The sequence below is a fragment of the Anser anser genome (genome assembly GCF_964211835.1).
Source record: "Anser anser genome assembly, chromosome: 1".
In the NCBI taxonomy this organism is placed as follows: domain Eukaryota; kingdom Metazoa; phylum Chordata; class Aves; order Anseriformes; family Anatidae; genus Anser; species Anser anser.
The window spans coordinates 202,788,871-202,802,551 of NC_139720.1; the positions used below are offsets into that span (position 1 = coordinate 202,788,871).

General features: G+C 41.0%; 1 protein-coding gene across 3 annotated transcripts in view; it reads right to left on the reverse strand.

Moving 5' to 3' along the window:
- The window catches only part of LOC310892139 (uncharacterized protein), a 66,702-nt gene that overhangs the window by 19,248 nt on the left and 33,773 nt on the right, over window positions 1-13,681 (reverse strand). For 2 of the 3 annotated variants that reach the window (XR_014577894.1, XR_014577897.1), the window contains exon 3: window positions 5,115-5,189. Coding sequence is in view for 1 of the 3 variants with exons in the window: in XM_083819498.1 (XP_083675624.1) it covers window positions 4,309-4,590; window positions 5,115-5,189 (357 nt within the window). In the remaining 2 variants the exon portion in view is untranslated. Of the gene's footprint in view, window positions 1-3,934; window positions 4,591-5,114; window positions 5,190-13,681 lie in introns of those variants that run through there. The other variant, XM_083819498.1, reaches the window with a different exon arrangement.

A 13,681-nucleotide genomic window follows, 5' to 3' on the forward strand; every position in this document is an offset into this window, starting at 1 on the left:
GTTGTCAAAGCACTCCCTAGGAAGTAGATGTTTGGACATCTTCAGACAAACACAGAAATGGAATCTATATATGCCACATGCTGGAGAAAAAGTCCAAGCTGGCAAGTATTAGATCAAAAACGGGGTTACAGCAGATGCTTCTGCTTTTGTTTAGGACCAAACCCAGCAGTTATGGCCTGGAAGTTCCTCACTGATGCTTCCTGCAGTTATCCTAGAGAAAGTCTTTTCTGAGCTGAACAGGGCTTGTATAAATCACAGACAGTTGATTAAGACACCTAAATGAGAGAGAGAAAGAGAGGGAGAGAGAGAGAGAGAGAGAGCGCGAGAGAGTGCGCGCGTGAGAGAGAGAGAGAGAGAGCATTTGAAAATCTCACCAGGCTTTACACATCTTACCCAAAAAGCTTAACTTTGAATTGACCTTTCAGCAGAGTTGTTTCTTCCCCTCTTCACCCCTCTTTTATACTGCCTTGGCTTCAGCAGTGCTATAAGCTTCATTTATGCTGGAGCACAGAAGCGAAGAGTCATGTCCAAAGAATGTCTCTTTGGATACACATCTCGACTCTGCTTCCAGTTAGAGATGAATTCCAATAGCACTGGTGCCACTGAGATCAAACCTCACTCTGTGCACAGTTGCTGCTCGGTACTTATTATAAAATCTTGATTCACCGGGTAGTAAGTAGGCAAAGTATATGTACACATCTACTGAAATGGAGTAACCCAAGAGGCTCAGCATCTCTGCAGTCCCTTTAATATTAAAAACAACAAAGGTATGCAGTTATGTGGTGATCCATTTGGGAGTTTACATGTGCTAAGATATATAGATCTAATATTTCACTTTGCAGAAGTGGTTTATTTCCAGCAGTAAATATGATGTTTGTGAAATGAGAATAGGCTATTTCAAACTGTTATAAGCCCACTGAATAATTGAATTATTGCTCATCAGGGGGCGGTGTAATTTGTTACCTGTGTGATTCCAACACTCTGAATCAAAGTAATTACATTCATGGTGTCATTTAGTGAAATAATGCCATGAAGGTCTCTATGAAGAGAGAGGCAATTGCTGAAAGGATTTTGTTGAAATAATAGCATCAGTTCAATTGGTCCTCTTGCTTCATTCATTGTTACTTTATTATATAGCTAAATAGCTCATTCAGCTCTGCTGTGCTGGAGTGACAAATATGAGCTTTGGAAACTATATCTATGGAAGGAAAAATGCATAGCTTCAAAGAGGAAAGCACCAAAAAGTCATTTTTAGTATCACAAATGTGCAAATGGAAAATGATTGATTAAATTTCTAAAAAAGAACACAAAGGCAGGTTAATATCCTTTGAAAATTCAGTGGCAAATTTCCATTGGAGGTTTGTCTAATGTAAAGAATTGGTGGGAGACATTTGGAGACTGTTTGAAACCACAGAGCAGTCATTTCCACATCTCATGAAGAAGGCTCAGAAAACTGTGAAAATTGTAATAAAAAATGATAATAACATAAAATTAAAAAAAAAAAAAAGTTTTTTGGAGTTATCATTTCACATGTCTCTGTAAGTATAAATATATTTATAACTATATATATTCATGTATGTGAGTATGAAGTGGTTTCTGTTATGTTACTTTATCCACATTTTGGCCTTTAATGCATTTATTACCATGACCTTTCTGTGAGGTATGACAATTCTACTCTCTCTAGTTTGCAGAAACAAAAATAAAGAACTAGAGTTATCTTATACAAGCTAAATTTATGGCTTACATCCACATTTTCTTTAAGATTCACATTACTTTTTTCTTTAAGATTTGTAGATATTGTTGCACATGACCACCACCCTTCTAGGCTTTCTTTAGGAATTTGACCCTATCGCAACTTAGAGAAGCACATGCAGGAACTAAAGCAATAGAAGGGATGAACTTCATAAAGAAGGAATACTAAGTAGAGGAATACTTCATGGAGTTTAATCCACTGAGATGCACTCAATGGCCATTCAGACCTGGGATTTTCTCAGTGATGACCTAAAAGTAACCTGGTTTTAGGCTAAAAGTGACCTGGTTTTAGGCTAAATTGCTCTTTGCTCCAGGGAGACAAGCTGCAGCTTTTAAGGTGTTGTGATGAAGACATATGGTAGATCATAGAATCACGGAATCATCTAGGTTGGAAGAGACCTCCAAGATCATCTAGTCCAACCTCTGACCTAACATTAACAAGTCCTCCACTAAACCATATCACTAAGCTCTAAATCTAAATGTCATTTAAAGACCTCCAGGGATGGTGACTCAACCACTTCCCTGGGCAGCCCATTCCAATGCCTAACAACCCTTTCAGTAAAGAAGTTCTTCCTAACATCCAACCTAAACCTCCCCTGGCGCAACTTTAGCCCATTCCCCCTTGTCCTATCACCGGGCACATGGGAGAACAGACCAATCCCTCACCTCCCTACAGCCTCCTTTAAGGCTGACAGCAATAAGGTCACCCCTGAGCCTCCTTTTCTCCAGGCTAAACCACCCCAGCTCCCTCAGCCGCTCCTCGTAAGACTTGTTCTCCACTTCAGAACTACTAGGATATGAAAACACGTCAGTCACACCCTTCTTATAGTGAACTTGTTTCCCTCCATTAGCTTTTATCTTTCTATTCACCCTGACCTTGACTATCTGTTGTGCTAACACCAGGGCCGGTACCAGAGACATCCCAAAATTGACCAGGACATCTTGGTAATGGGGCCTTTTCCAGAGTTTTGGGAGGGAATTGTGTCTAGTTAGCAAGAGAGAGACACATGCCAGTTCCAGCAAGCTGTTGAGCACCTCGGTCCAGCAGGGATATTTAATTCCCAGCCAAAGACTGAAACCCTGATAACTGGAAAACTTTTGCCCTAAAAATAGATTTTTTCACATTGTTGGATTCATGTAGCATTTTATATAATTACAGCCCTTGTTGGAAAATTTATGTTCTACAGATCTGGCTTGTAAATCCTACACTTTACAGTACTACTGTGGCTCTGTTATAAGCCCTGACTGCTGAGTCCAATATTTATTATTGGGGAAAAGGTGGAAAACAAATCCACACTTTTGAAAGTGTTCCATAATATCACAGCGTTTTAGCAAATTCTGCACTGTTACTTTCATCTGGGGATTTATCACAGTGCCTACACACATCAATATCTGGCCCATATGCATGTATTTTTTTTCAAATAAGAACACAAAATTGTGATCTCTTTTAATAGGAACACAGTTTTCTGGACTGAGTAATCATTTGGGGAAGCAGTCTTTCTGTCGTGTGATGTAAATATGAGTGACTTTTGCTGAGGGAATATTTTTGGTCCTTTTTGAAAATCTCTCTCTCATATTACATTAAGGTGATCTTCAGGAAACTGACAGTGCCATTCTGCATTATGGTACCTCAGGGCATAACTTCATACTGATTTTTCCCCATAAGGCAAAGCAAGCAGAAGCTTTTTTTCCCTGTGCCTGGCGGCCTGTCCCCTATACCCTTTGTTGGAACATCGTAATACAGACCACTGAAATAATCTGTTTTGGAAAGCCACCATCTTCCGCTGTTTTTGTACAATCTCAGTAGCACTCTGTTTTCCTAATGCAAGAAGATAATCAAGTGGTTTTTCCCAATTTACCATCACAGGGAATCACAGTGTACTCCTAGTCCCACTATGAGATCCCATGGACCGTATCTGTGGTGTGGAGCAGTTCTGCAAGGTGCACACAACCTCCTTCCAGCAAGGCTGGGACTAGCAAGCCCATCCTTGAAGCAACCCCATGGCTTGCAAGGTGAAACCCTAAGGCAGGTTCAAAACCTTCCTCAAGAGCACTAGCAATGCCTGCAGACACTCAGCAATGTCCACACCAAGGTAGCTTGCCTCTTAGATTTTCTAAAGATATTCTCTTCTCTTTTTTTTAAGGAATGCAGGTGTTAGCAGTCTGGGCAAGCCTCCAACACAGGTAATTACATTCAATCATCTTGTATTCTCCTTGCAATTGATCTTAATAGCCTTGATGTGACAAGAGTCCATAGACAGTCCTGCAAGTAGACAGCAGCACTACTATATTATTTAAAGCTTTAAACACTAGAATTTAAATACTAGAGTGCATGTGCAGAAAAAAAAAAAAAAAAAGTGCTTTACATAGGGAAGGACTGGAAAGAAAAGAAATTGTGTGGGGAGGAAACATGACAGAGCTGGGAAGGCAAAAATTACAGCATTTCAATGTTCTCCCTAACAAGGACAGAGGATCTCTGCTGATGATGTAGGTTGGGCTCTCAGTCCCCAGGCTGATTTGCCATCCTGGTGAGAATAAGGCAGATGGCAGAGTCCCTCATGGGAAACACTCCTCACAGGAGTCCTGAGGACTTAGGAGTGATAAAGGCTTAAAGCTCTCACATCCAAAGCACAAAGTCATCTTCACCTTTTCCCCTGCTAATGAAAGCATTTCAGTTCCTGGAGAAAGGTAAATTTTGGAAACAGCTCCTCCAGGACTGTGGGACCAAAAGCTGTGAAAACAGGAGCCCTCCTCCCACCGCCGATGGCACAAACTCCATGTGGCGTCCTGGCACTCACGCGTTGGTGCCACCAGGAAACGGTGCTTTCCGAACAAAACCTGGGTGAGAAAAGTTCTTGTTTGAGCATAAATCCCTGATTGCCTCCAAACAAACGGAAAGCTTGTGGTTAAATATATGGTAAATGTGGGTTATTTCCAAACATCCACAGCTCTCTGTTTGATCTGAATGAAACACGTCTGCCAGAGACAGCTGCTTCCAGTCTGCTTGCTGCCAATGATATTTACAATCTCTCTCCCTCTCTGCATTTCTGTCATTTTTTTTCCTTCTTTCTTCTCTTGTTTTTGTCTTTTATCAAGGTTTTTACCGGAGACGTAACGCTCAAATCCTCCTAGATTAAAATCATACCAGTCCCCTTGGGCTAAATAAGCATCCTTGGCTGCCTACTTCCACTGAATCCCATGGGTATGGGCCATTTTATGGGCTTTAAGACATTGACTTGTTCACCTGGGCCTGGACCCAATACATGGATTCAACAAGCTGAGGAGTGCAAGGTCGATGCTCAGTTGGTGAAATTTCTGACCCTGTTTCACTTGAAAAAATAATTCTATTTTTCACATCTTACCAGCTTGATGCCATCCGAGATTTGTTTTTCAGGTGGTTCTAAGACCATGGTTTGTGCGTCACTGGTGAGAGGACTCTGGAAAGAAAAGGGGGGAGAAGAAGAAGTTCTGCAGTTAATCAGCCTCAGTAAGCATTCGATCTTCTCAGCCCATTGTGTATTTTAGGAGACCAATAAATATATGTTATGAGGATTCCAGACACAAAAATTGAATGTTTTTGTAAGCATAAAAATTTGCCGCTTGTGCAGGCTGGTTGCCTCTTAGAGCTAAAAAACTAGTTTGATCTATGAGACAACACTAATTGTGGGTTTGGTTCAGCCTGAAGGCACACTTGTAGGGTACAGTGTAGAATTTGCCCCCTTGAATGCATTGATGTTGGGAACTCAACTAAGCTGGATTGTGGATTGTCTTCATGCAATGGCTCACAATTGTTTTACTGCAGCATGAGTTCCTGCTCATCAGCTCACCCACAGCATCTGACCACAATCACAAGAGCAAAGTGAGTGCAATTGCATCATGGCAGCTGACACACTTTGCTCAGTCTTTGGAGCATATGCCTAGAAGGTAAACTGCAGTAATTCAGTTTCTTGCCATTATCTGCCAAGAACAGCAGTGTAAGCTTTGCAAAAGACACTAAAGGAGTTAGGTTTTCAGTTCTCACTGGGATTTGTATGCCCTGATTTTTAAGGGCCTTTGGAAAATATCAGAAAAATATATATATATATATATATACAAGGAAGGATCCTAACTAACTGGGAAATTTATATCTACAAAGTTTCCAATTCCGAGCAGACAAGGAGGTTTTATTGTATGAGGTCTTTATTATCTTAGAAAGCCAAATTCCTTTCTAATATGTAATTTAATACAGAATAGCTCCTATTTAAGTCTATCCTGGATTCTTCTTCTGAAATCTGCAGATATATTTTGGCTTTAAGTTACGACAGTAAAGTAGGAGTAAAGTAGGCTAGAAATGTAAAGGTGTTAATCAGCAACATCATTCATTTGATTCAGTATTTATTAGCTCATTTATTATGGCTGTTTGTGCTGATATTTGCTTTTATTTTGGTTAGATGTAATGCCTTGGACTTAATTGTTAGCTGTATTTGACATCACTGATGATAAATGCCTTTAACTTCAACAGTGTAAAGCAGGGTTGGGCTTACAAAAGGATTTATGAAACATAAGACCGATGATGTCAGGCCATTGCTTTTGTGGAAGATGGCCTGTGCCTATGGCTATCCTGCCTGCCTTTCTCCAAATCCTTTTGGAAATTAGGCTTTCACTGTATGGAAATTAATTGAGCCTTACTGTCTTGTATACTACATATACTGCATTTCCCCGGACCCACATTCAAATTCTGTGTTGGAATGAGATCTGAGCAAATACCAGCACCTTCTCCCCCATGTGATGTTGTAGCATATGGGCTACTGGGGAACCATAACTCTTCCTGGTCAGGTCCACAGCATGGAGTTAGGAAGCACTGAACCTCAGGGGGTATCTGCTTCACAGCTCAGACAACCATCAGGCTGTTTTAGCAACACCCTAACCCCATTGACTGCCACTCCTGCTCCTGACAGTCCCAATCTTTTAAGCTGCTGATCACCTAAAATGAGCTCTTTATGGTTCCAGAGGAGGATGAGGAGATCCAGTGATGTGTATAGTCTTATATATGGCCTGTTCCTTGTTAAACTCAACAGGAGATGCACCTGCCCCTCCTACACGGCTGTGCCGCAGGTAACACACCTGCATTGTTGTTTCTCAGAGGTTCCCTAAAATAAATGTACGCATTTTTTAATACGAAATGTCACATTCCTGGCAGAAAGTGCATACAGATTGTCTTTTGAAGTGCTTGCAAAGAATGCATGAATAACAAACTAGAGGGTGTGTGTTTTTTTCTTTAAGTTCTCCCATATCTGTGACTAAGTGGTGGAGCATTAGCAAAATTTAGAGAGGGATCTGAAACATGGCACCGTATCTGAGGTTCATTTGTAGAAGGTAAAGTAGCATATGTTATGAGTCAGTTAATCTCTTTAGGGCTTTATCCAGCACAAATTAGGTTCTGTGGTCACTGAGTCACAGCAGGCTGTGGGCCGCTGTAGCCTTGGAGCTTTATTCTGATTCAGCTGCCAAGAAATGAACTGCTCTGTGGGCGCAAAAATTGGCTTACGCTTTGTGAGCTGCAGCCAGGCATGCGCACATTCAAAGGCTGCTCCTCTCTCCACCTACAGCTACATGATTTCTTTCTCACCTGCTCTCCAGCAACCCAGATGCTAAGACACAGACTCTGCAAAATAAAGGAGGTGTTCATTCAGTCTCATTAGAAATCAGCAAAGGTTTTAAAAGATGTGGAAGCCCTCACTGTTTAGGCTATTTACAACTAGCCAAGGCAAATGCACTGCACAAGGATTAGATCTGTATTGCTGCTGGAAGCAGGAATTGTCTTTTTTTTTTTTTTCCCCTAACATATTTGGCACCAGTCTAAAACCAAAGATAGTACAACATCAATAAAATAAAATGTCTTTGGTTTCTTAAGTGGACAAAAGGAATTGAGAGGCATATCTCTAATTATAACTAATGTGTCAAAGAGGTTTGAAAATCTCATTCTTAAATCCCTTAAGAAAGGAACAGACCAAATCCTGGGGAATCCACAAGTGCTCACACATGGGTATCAGGATTTCTGGTCCTATGTACAACTTTCTCCTTCCCCATTAATTCCTTGACCTTAGTAAAGTACATATGATTTCTGCACTATATATTAAACATTATAAATAAGGCAATAAATATTTGCCTATGTTACAGCAGTAGCACTGAGATCAAATGAGTACTTACTCTTTGCACAAACTACAACAAAAATCAATTTATTGTTGCCATATTTATTGTCGCCATGTTATTTATTAATGCCATCCATATGAATTAATGACTATTAAAAGCATCACTTAGTCATTTTCATTTCTAATCTCTAATTCGTTTAAGTGAACTTTCATGAAGAAGTGGTTCTTTCTGATATGTTGAAGTATGAAACATAATGGATGTGCACAGCTGTGACATCCTGAGCATACCAAACATTACCTTTGCATCGATAGCAAGAAAATGTTGTCACCACAGCTTTACAGTAACCACAACTTGGCCAGAAGTATTGTCAGAGGAAGACAGACAGTGGACTAAATCCCACCCTCTTACAAACACATTGAGAACTCATTTCAGGACACCTGGGGCAAGAGCTGAAGAAATAGGCAGACTGTTGACATATTATTTCAACAGAGCAACCCCCAGCCCTGCCTTGCCTGTCTGCAGTCAAGCGCCTAAAGCTGTGATGATGCATGTCTTGGACTCCTGCATCCCAGCTCAGGTTCAAGCACATCTCTTGCTTAGGGCCACTTGGGATTCAAAAACTTGGTGTCTTTTCATGTAAAGCAATCTGAAAGATCTGATCTGGTGGGTGTGCTCGGATCACACTCACATGCTGGTAGCCCTGACTTCAGCATGAAGCATGGTAGCCACCACCACTTCAGCTCAAAAGCACAGCCAGAAGAAGAAGTGCCTTTTTCTTAGTGCTTGGCACCTTAAAGACGTGCCATATGTAGGTGCAAAATGACCACCCACAGCATGATTTACAGCTAAGAAAGGCAGAGATTTTACTTATCAGAAAGAGAATGGAACGAGGAGGCTATTTGTGCCTCTCTTCCTTGCTTTACTGCCAGGGTCCAAGCATCCTGTGTTCATGCAGGATGGTACCACAGCTTCCCAAGTCCATTCCTCGTAAATAGCACTGACTGCAAAGTATAAAGTGCAGGACAAATGTAACTGTAAAACAAGGATCTTCCTTAGTCAGCATTTTTACCCTATGTATACAGCAGATATGCAGCAGCCTAAAAGAATCTGTGGGCTACTGAACCCAAGTATTATAACCTGAAAAAGAAATCTAGTAGGTTACTTATGTATTTCCATATTTCCAACTTTAATTTGACAAAACATATGCTTTATTTGTGAGTAATTTGGAATTATTCTACTCTGTACCCAATAGCAATTGCAGAAATATACTCTAACTTAAATGTGTGCATGTGTTTAAGGGCTTTTTTTTTTCCTATCAGAGCCTGTGAGACTGGCCCTCATACATCCCTTTTGCTTCACTGCTAGAATCAGTTTGTAAATATTTGGTCTGGCGTTGGTAACCCTTCATGACATTCTTCATCTGCAGAAGCCATAACCTACACAGAAGAGGTTGTCTTTTGGCAAGTCATAGCTTGAGACAATCACAAACTAAACTTTATTTACTAGTGCATTTGCTAGAGTTTTCTGCCATCAGTAAGGAGTGCTTATCTTCTCCTTTTTGTATACATTATACACAGTACCTCTACTTTTGCTTTAAAATAAGAGCAAGAAAAAGGAAGGCTTTCAGCCTTTGCAGTGGAGCTGGTAAACTGCAGCTCCGTCATGTGTATTCGTTCAGCATTAGATGTTGTGTACCCCCTGCAATTAATGCAGCTACAAGAGCAGTGGCAAAAACATAACACAAAATCATCCACATGAAACATAAAAGAGCCTAATCATTTAAGAATGTTGCTTTTAAATCTATATTAAGCACTGTCCAGGGAAAAAACATTTCCTGAGCCCTATTCACTTTGCAGTTAAATCAAAATTAGGATATGATAAAATGGTTCTTATCAATTAACTTTTACTTTAATCTTTACAGACCTGATGGAGAAAATAGATAGTGAATCCCAAAACATAATTCTAAGTAACCACTAAGGACAGGACAGGACAACAAGATTCAGCAGCACAAGCAGCGGGTTTGGATGAGGTCACTGGAAAGAGTGGAGGTTTTAGTGCAGAACTATGTAGTAACCAGTTGGTGGGGGCTACCTGAACACTGTGCTCACAGCAACACTGCTAATCATATGTGATTTCTTGTTATGGCTCTTCCTTTCATCACCAGGGTAATATGGAAGGAGCCTTTGATTAAGACCCTTGATTAAATGGAACTGGAATGTGAGAGGGTGAGAATACAGACGATAAAACCTTGCCTTTTTTTTTTTTTTTTTTAATTTGCTCACCTAGCATTAAGCCTCCAAATCCATACTTAGAGGGGACAGAAAAAAAAATCAAAATACATTCTTTCTCAACAGCAAACTAGGGGCTGGATTGAATAAACATTTTTATGGTAAGCATTTGCTTTCCCTAATAAGAAAATCTTGATTTTTATGTAGGAGTAAAAAATCAAAACTCCCAAATCATCAATGTGTTCAGGTTCTTAGTATTCAGTTATGAGATGCCTAAAGCTTCCCACGAATATTTTATGTCTGTTTTACATGAAAAGCAAAAAACATTTTCCTCTAACTCTGTTATTGAGATACCCAGGGTGAGTTTACTGAGGACCATGAGAAGATGAGCCCGAGCCCCTTCCAGTAGCACTACCTGGTGCAGCCATGGCATCAGGGTGGTGTGACAGGGAAGGGGAGGGGTATCCAACAGGCTCTCACCTCCATGCACATCGCTGCTGCCCCAAGCCCTAAGCTTGGCATTGAAGCAAACTAATTTCCTGGCAGGGAAACCAATAGGACATGGCCCTTTGTCCTAAGAATTTACCTGTTGCTGTTTTAGGTTCTCAGGCTTGAATCAGTCTGAGATACACATAACCAACATGGGAAGTCACTAGCTGGAAAAGGTGCCCATGAGGTAAATATCCCAAGGAACCAGCTTACAAGAGGGAGATCATGTAGGCTTCTGCAGTGGTCAGAGGTTTGACTGCTGTTCCTGTCTTCAAAGAAACCACCTCTCTGCCTCCAGGGTAATGCTGGGATCCCTCCGCTTACCACATTTCAAGGATTATGGTGTTGCACAGACACACAGAACAGCCTCCTTGTTAAAACCAAAAAATAATTTAGGGGGGATCTTGGCATAGGGCAATGCTTGCATGGGAAATAAAATCTCCCAGTGCAACAGCTGGTCCCTGGTGGTGACAGGAGTCTCCACTGCAAGAGTACCTGGTATCTGCAGCAGCATCTGCATATGGATAAAGAGACATCCCAAAGCTCTGTTCTGAACAGTTCTAATAAACCAGCTGGCCATAGTCCTATGTGACTATCCCAGCACATCCATAATTCTTCTTGACTACATACTAAAAATTGTTTTTTTTTTGTGACAATTTTGTGCAAGAACAGCTTCTACTGAGTGTTTACTAATGTATTACCTATGTAAAATTTGTTTACTTCTAAAACAGGCAGGCGTAGGGGTATCTTTGGGATACTCCACTCTGGATGTTAACCTTTAAGCACACAAAGTGGACTAGACATAGCATTCCCTGAGCCAGGGAATACCTAGAATCGTCCTGGAGATCTCCTGTGAGAGCCAAATACGCAACTGTGAAGCTTCAGTCAATCACCAAGTCTGAAGCTGTTGTCTCAAGTTGTCAACTGTCCCAAACCAGCCCACTGTCTCCTCCCTGCAGGTGACAAGCCAGGAGCTCCTAGACCATGCAAGGAATTAACAACTTAGGTGCTCCGGATTTGCACAGCCCTGATACCCAGCTAAACCACAATCTTAACTAAAGAGAAAACTTGATTTTCACACTCAAGCCTCACTTGCGTCCACAATGGTATTAAGCTGGATGCCTGTAGAAAGTCTTTGTGCCACAGGGTAGACTCCTGTTTCCCCATGTGTCTGCTTTACCACAACTTAACAACTCAGAAGTGTTGTCATGCATAGTGAGCATCGCATGCTGCGCTGGGTCTCCTTTCCCTTTGAAATGTAATCCAAAAGCCAGGAAAGAATATTCTGATTTTTACCTATCAGCATATAACTTTGTTCAAATTGGGTCAGACCATCATGCAAATATGTGAGGATCAGCCCATCACTGTGGAAAGAAAAACCTGGGGAAAAGAAATAGACTTAGGGATGACTTCATATTCCTTCAGGCTTTCATAGGGGCAGAGACAGAAAAAGAAGCAGCATTTGTAGTTTGGGATCCTGGTTTGCACAGCATCTGAGCACCCAGATACACATTCAATATCACTGACGTTTGAGAAATTAGGACAGAAATCACATTGCCCCTGCTCTGATGGGAGTGACAGGTTCCTTCTCAGATGACAGCTGAAATGCTCTCTCTGTGCTGGCAGGGCAGAGCCCTGGGCTTTTCATTCTGAATATATTTTTTACCAAAGCAACAGATTTGGGTTTGGTTACATCTTTTATGAGCACTTTTTCAATAAATTAATCAGAAGCTTCAGGGGATTTAAGGCTTTTAAAAGCAGATCAGTTCTTTTGCAATTCCCTTCTGAGAGCTTCAAAACTGGATTTCTTCCCATTCAATTTTTCATATTTCCATTTTGCAAAATTGAAGAGTCCTGAGCCAATGCAAAGACAGTCTGTGCTTGTTCTGTGATCTTATGTTCAGAGTCTTGAACAGAATTTGCCAAAGGCCTCACTGCCACTGTCCGTGGGGTTCGATGACTGCAGTAGGGAGAGAGAGAAGCACATTCCAACAGATGGGGGAATTACAGCAGATTTTTGGGTCTGGGGCCTGTAACATCGTTGATTCAAAGAGCTGTGTCAAGGAGTCACAGACACCACAGATCATAGATGCCTGAATCATGATTTGTCCTGATTTATTAAAAGTCTCTATGTACCACCATGCCTCAAATTGCCCCTCCAAGCTTGGACGAGGTGAATAATCAGCAGAGCTCATGCAATGCCTTCTGAGATACTCTGTGCACCTGGAAAGCACACTTTGGCTGCTCCTGATGGCTACAGTGAACTGCACCCATTGCTTTGAAGCTTCTTGCTATTGCTCAGGAAGCCATTTCAGAGTTAATAACTGTCTCATATTGAGAAATAAAGGGCACTGAGATGTTACAGAAGCCATCAATAGACTGAATGAGGGATAGCAGGTTCAGGCAGAGCCTGGAATGGCAGCTAGGGGTATACCCTCTGCTGTACTAAAATAGATGAAGGCAGTATATGCAGCTAGTTTTGAGCGCTTTCCTTGTCAGCTATTATGGTAGTACCCTTTTGTGTGGAGATACCCAAAGAGGATAACAGAAGCCTTACAATCCCACAAAAACAGCCTGCACATCATATACTGCATCATTTCAATGGATTTTCCATAAAACAGGTGCACAAAAGGCAGGTTATTTGGGGTCTTTTAGATCTTTTGCTGTTCACACAGTAAAAATCAAGGCAAAGGAGACACAAGGGCACAGTCATAGCTCATACAGCTTTTACAACAAATACACAAATGTGCCATTTCCAACTGTATATCTTCAGTCACTCTTGTCTGATTTCTGGTTGTTTGTATAATATATAGTGTCCTGTGGACCATCAGAGGTCTCAAAAGCACTTTGAAGTTCTACTGCCGAGATTCCTGACATGGACACAAAAGAGAAGTGAATATTGTTTCAGCATGGCCTTGATTCAAGCAAGTGTTTAGACAGAGTACTCACAGTAAGAAATAGTGTTTAAGAGCTTGAAAATCCTTGTTAATATTAATGAAAAGTACAAAAGACCTTTATAGCTATGCAAACAACAATTGTGGTACTGGAGGAGTGTTTAGACTGAAGACAATAGCGTGAAG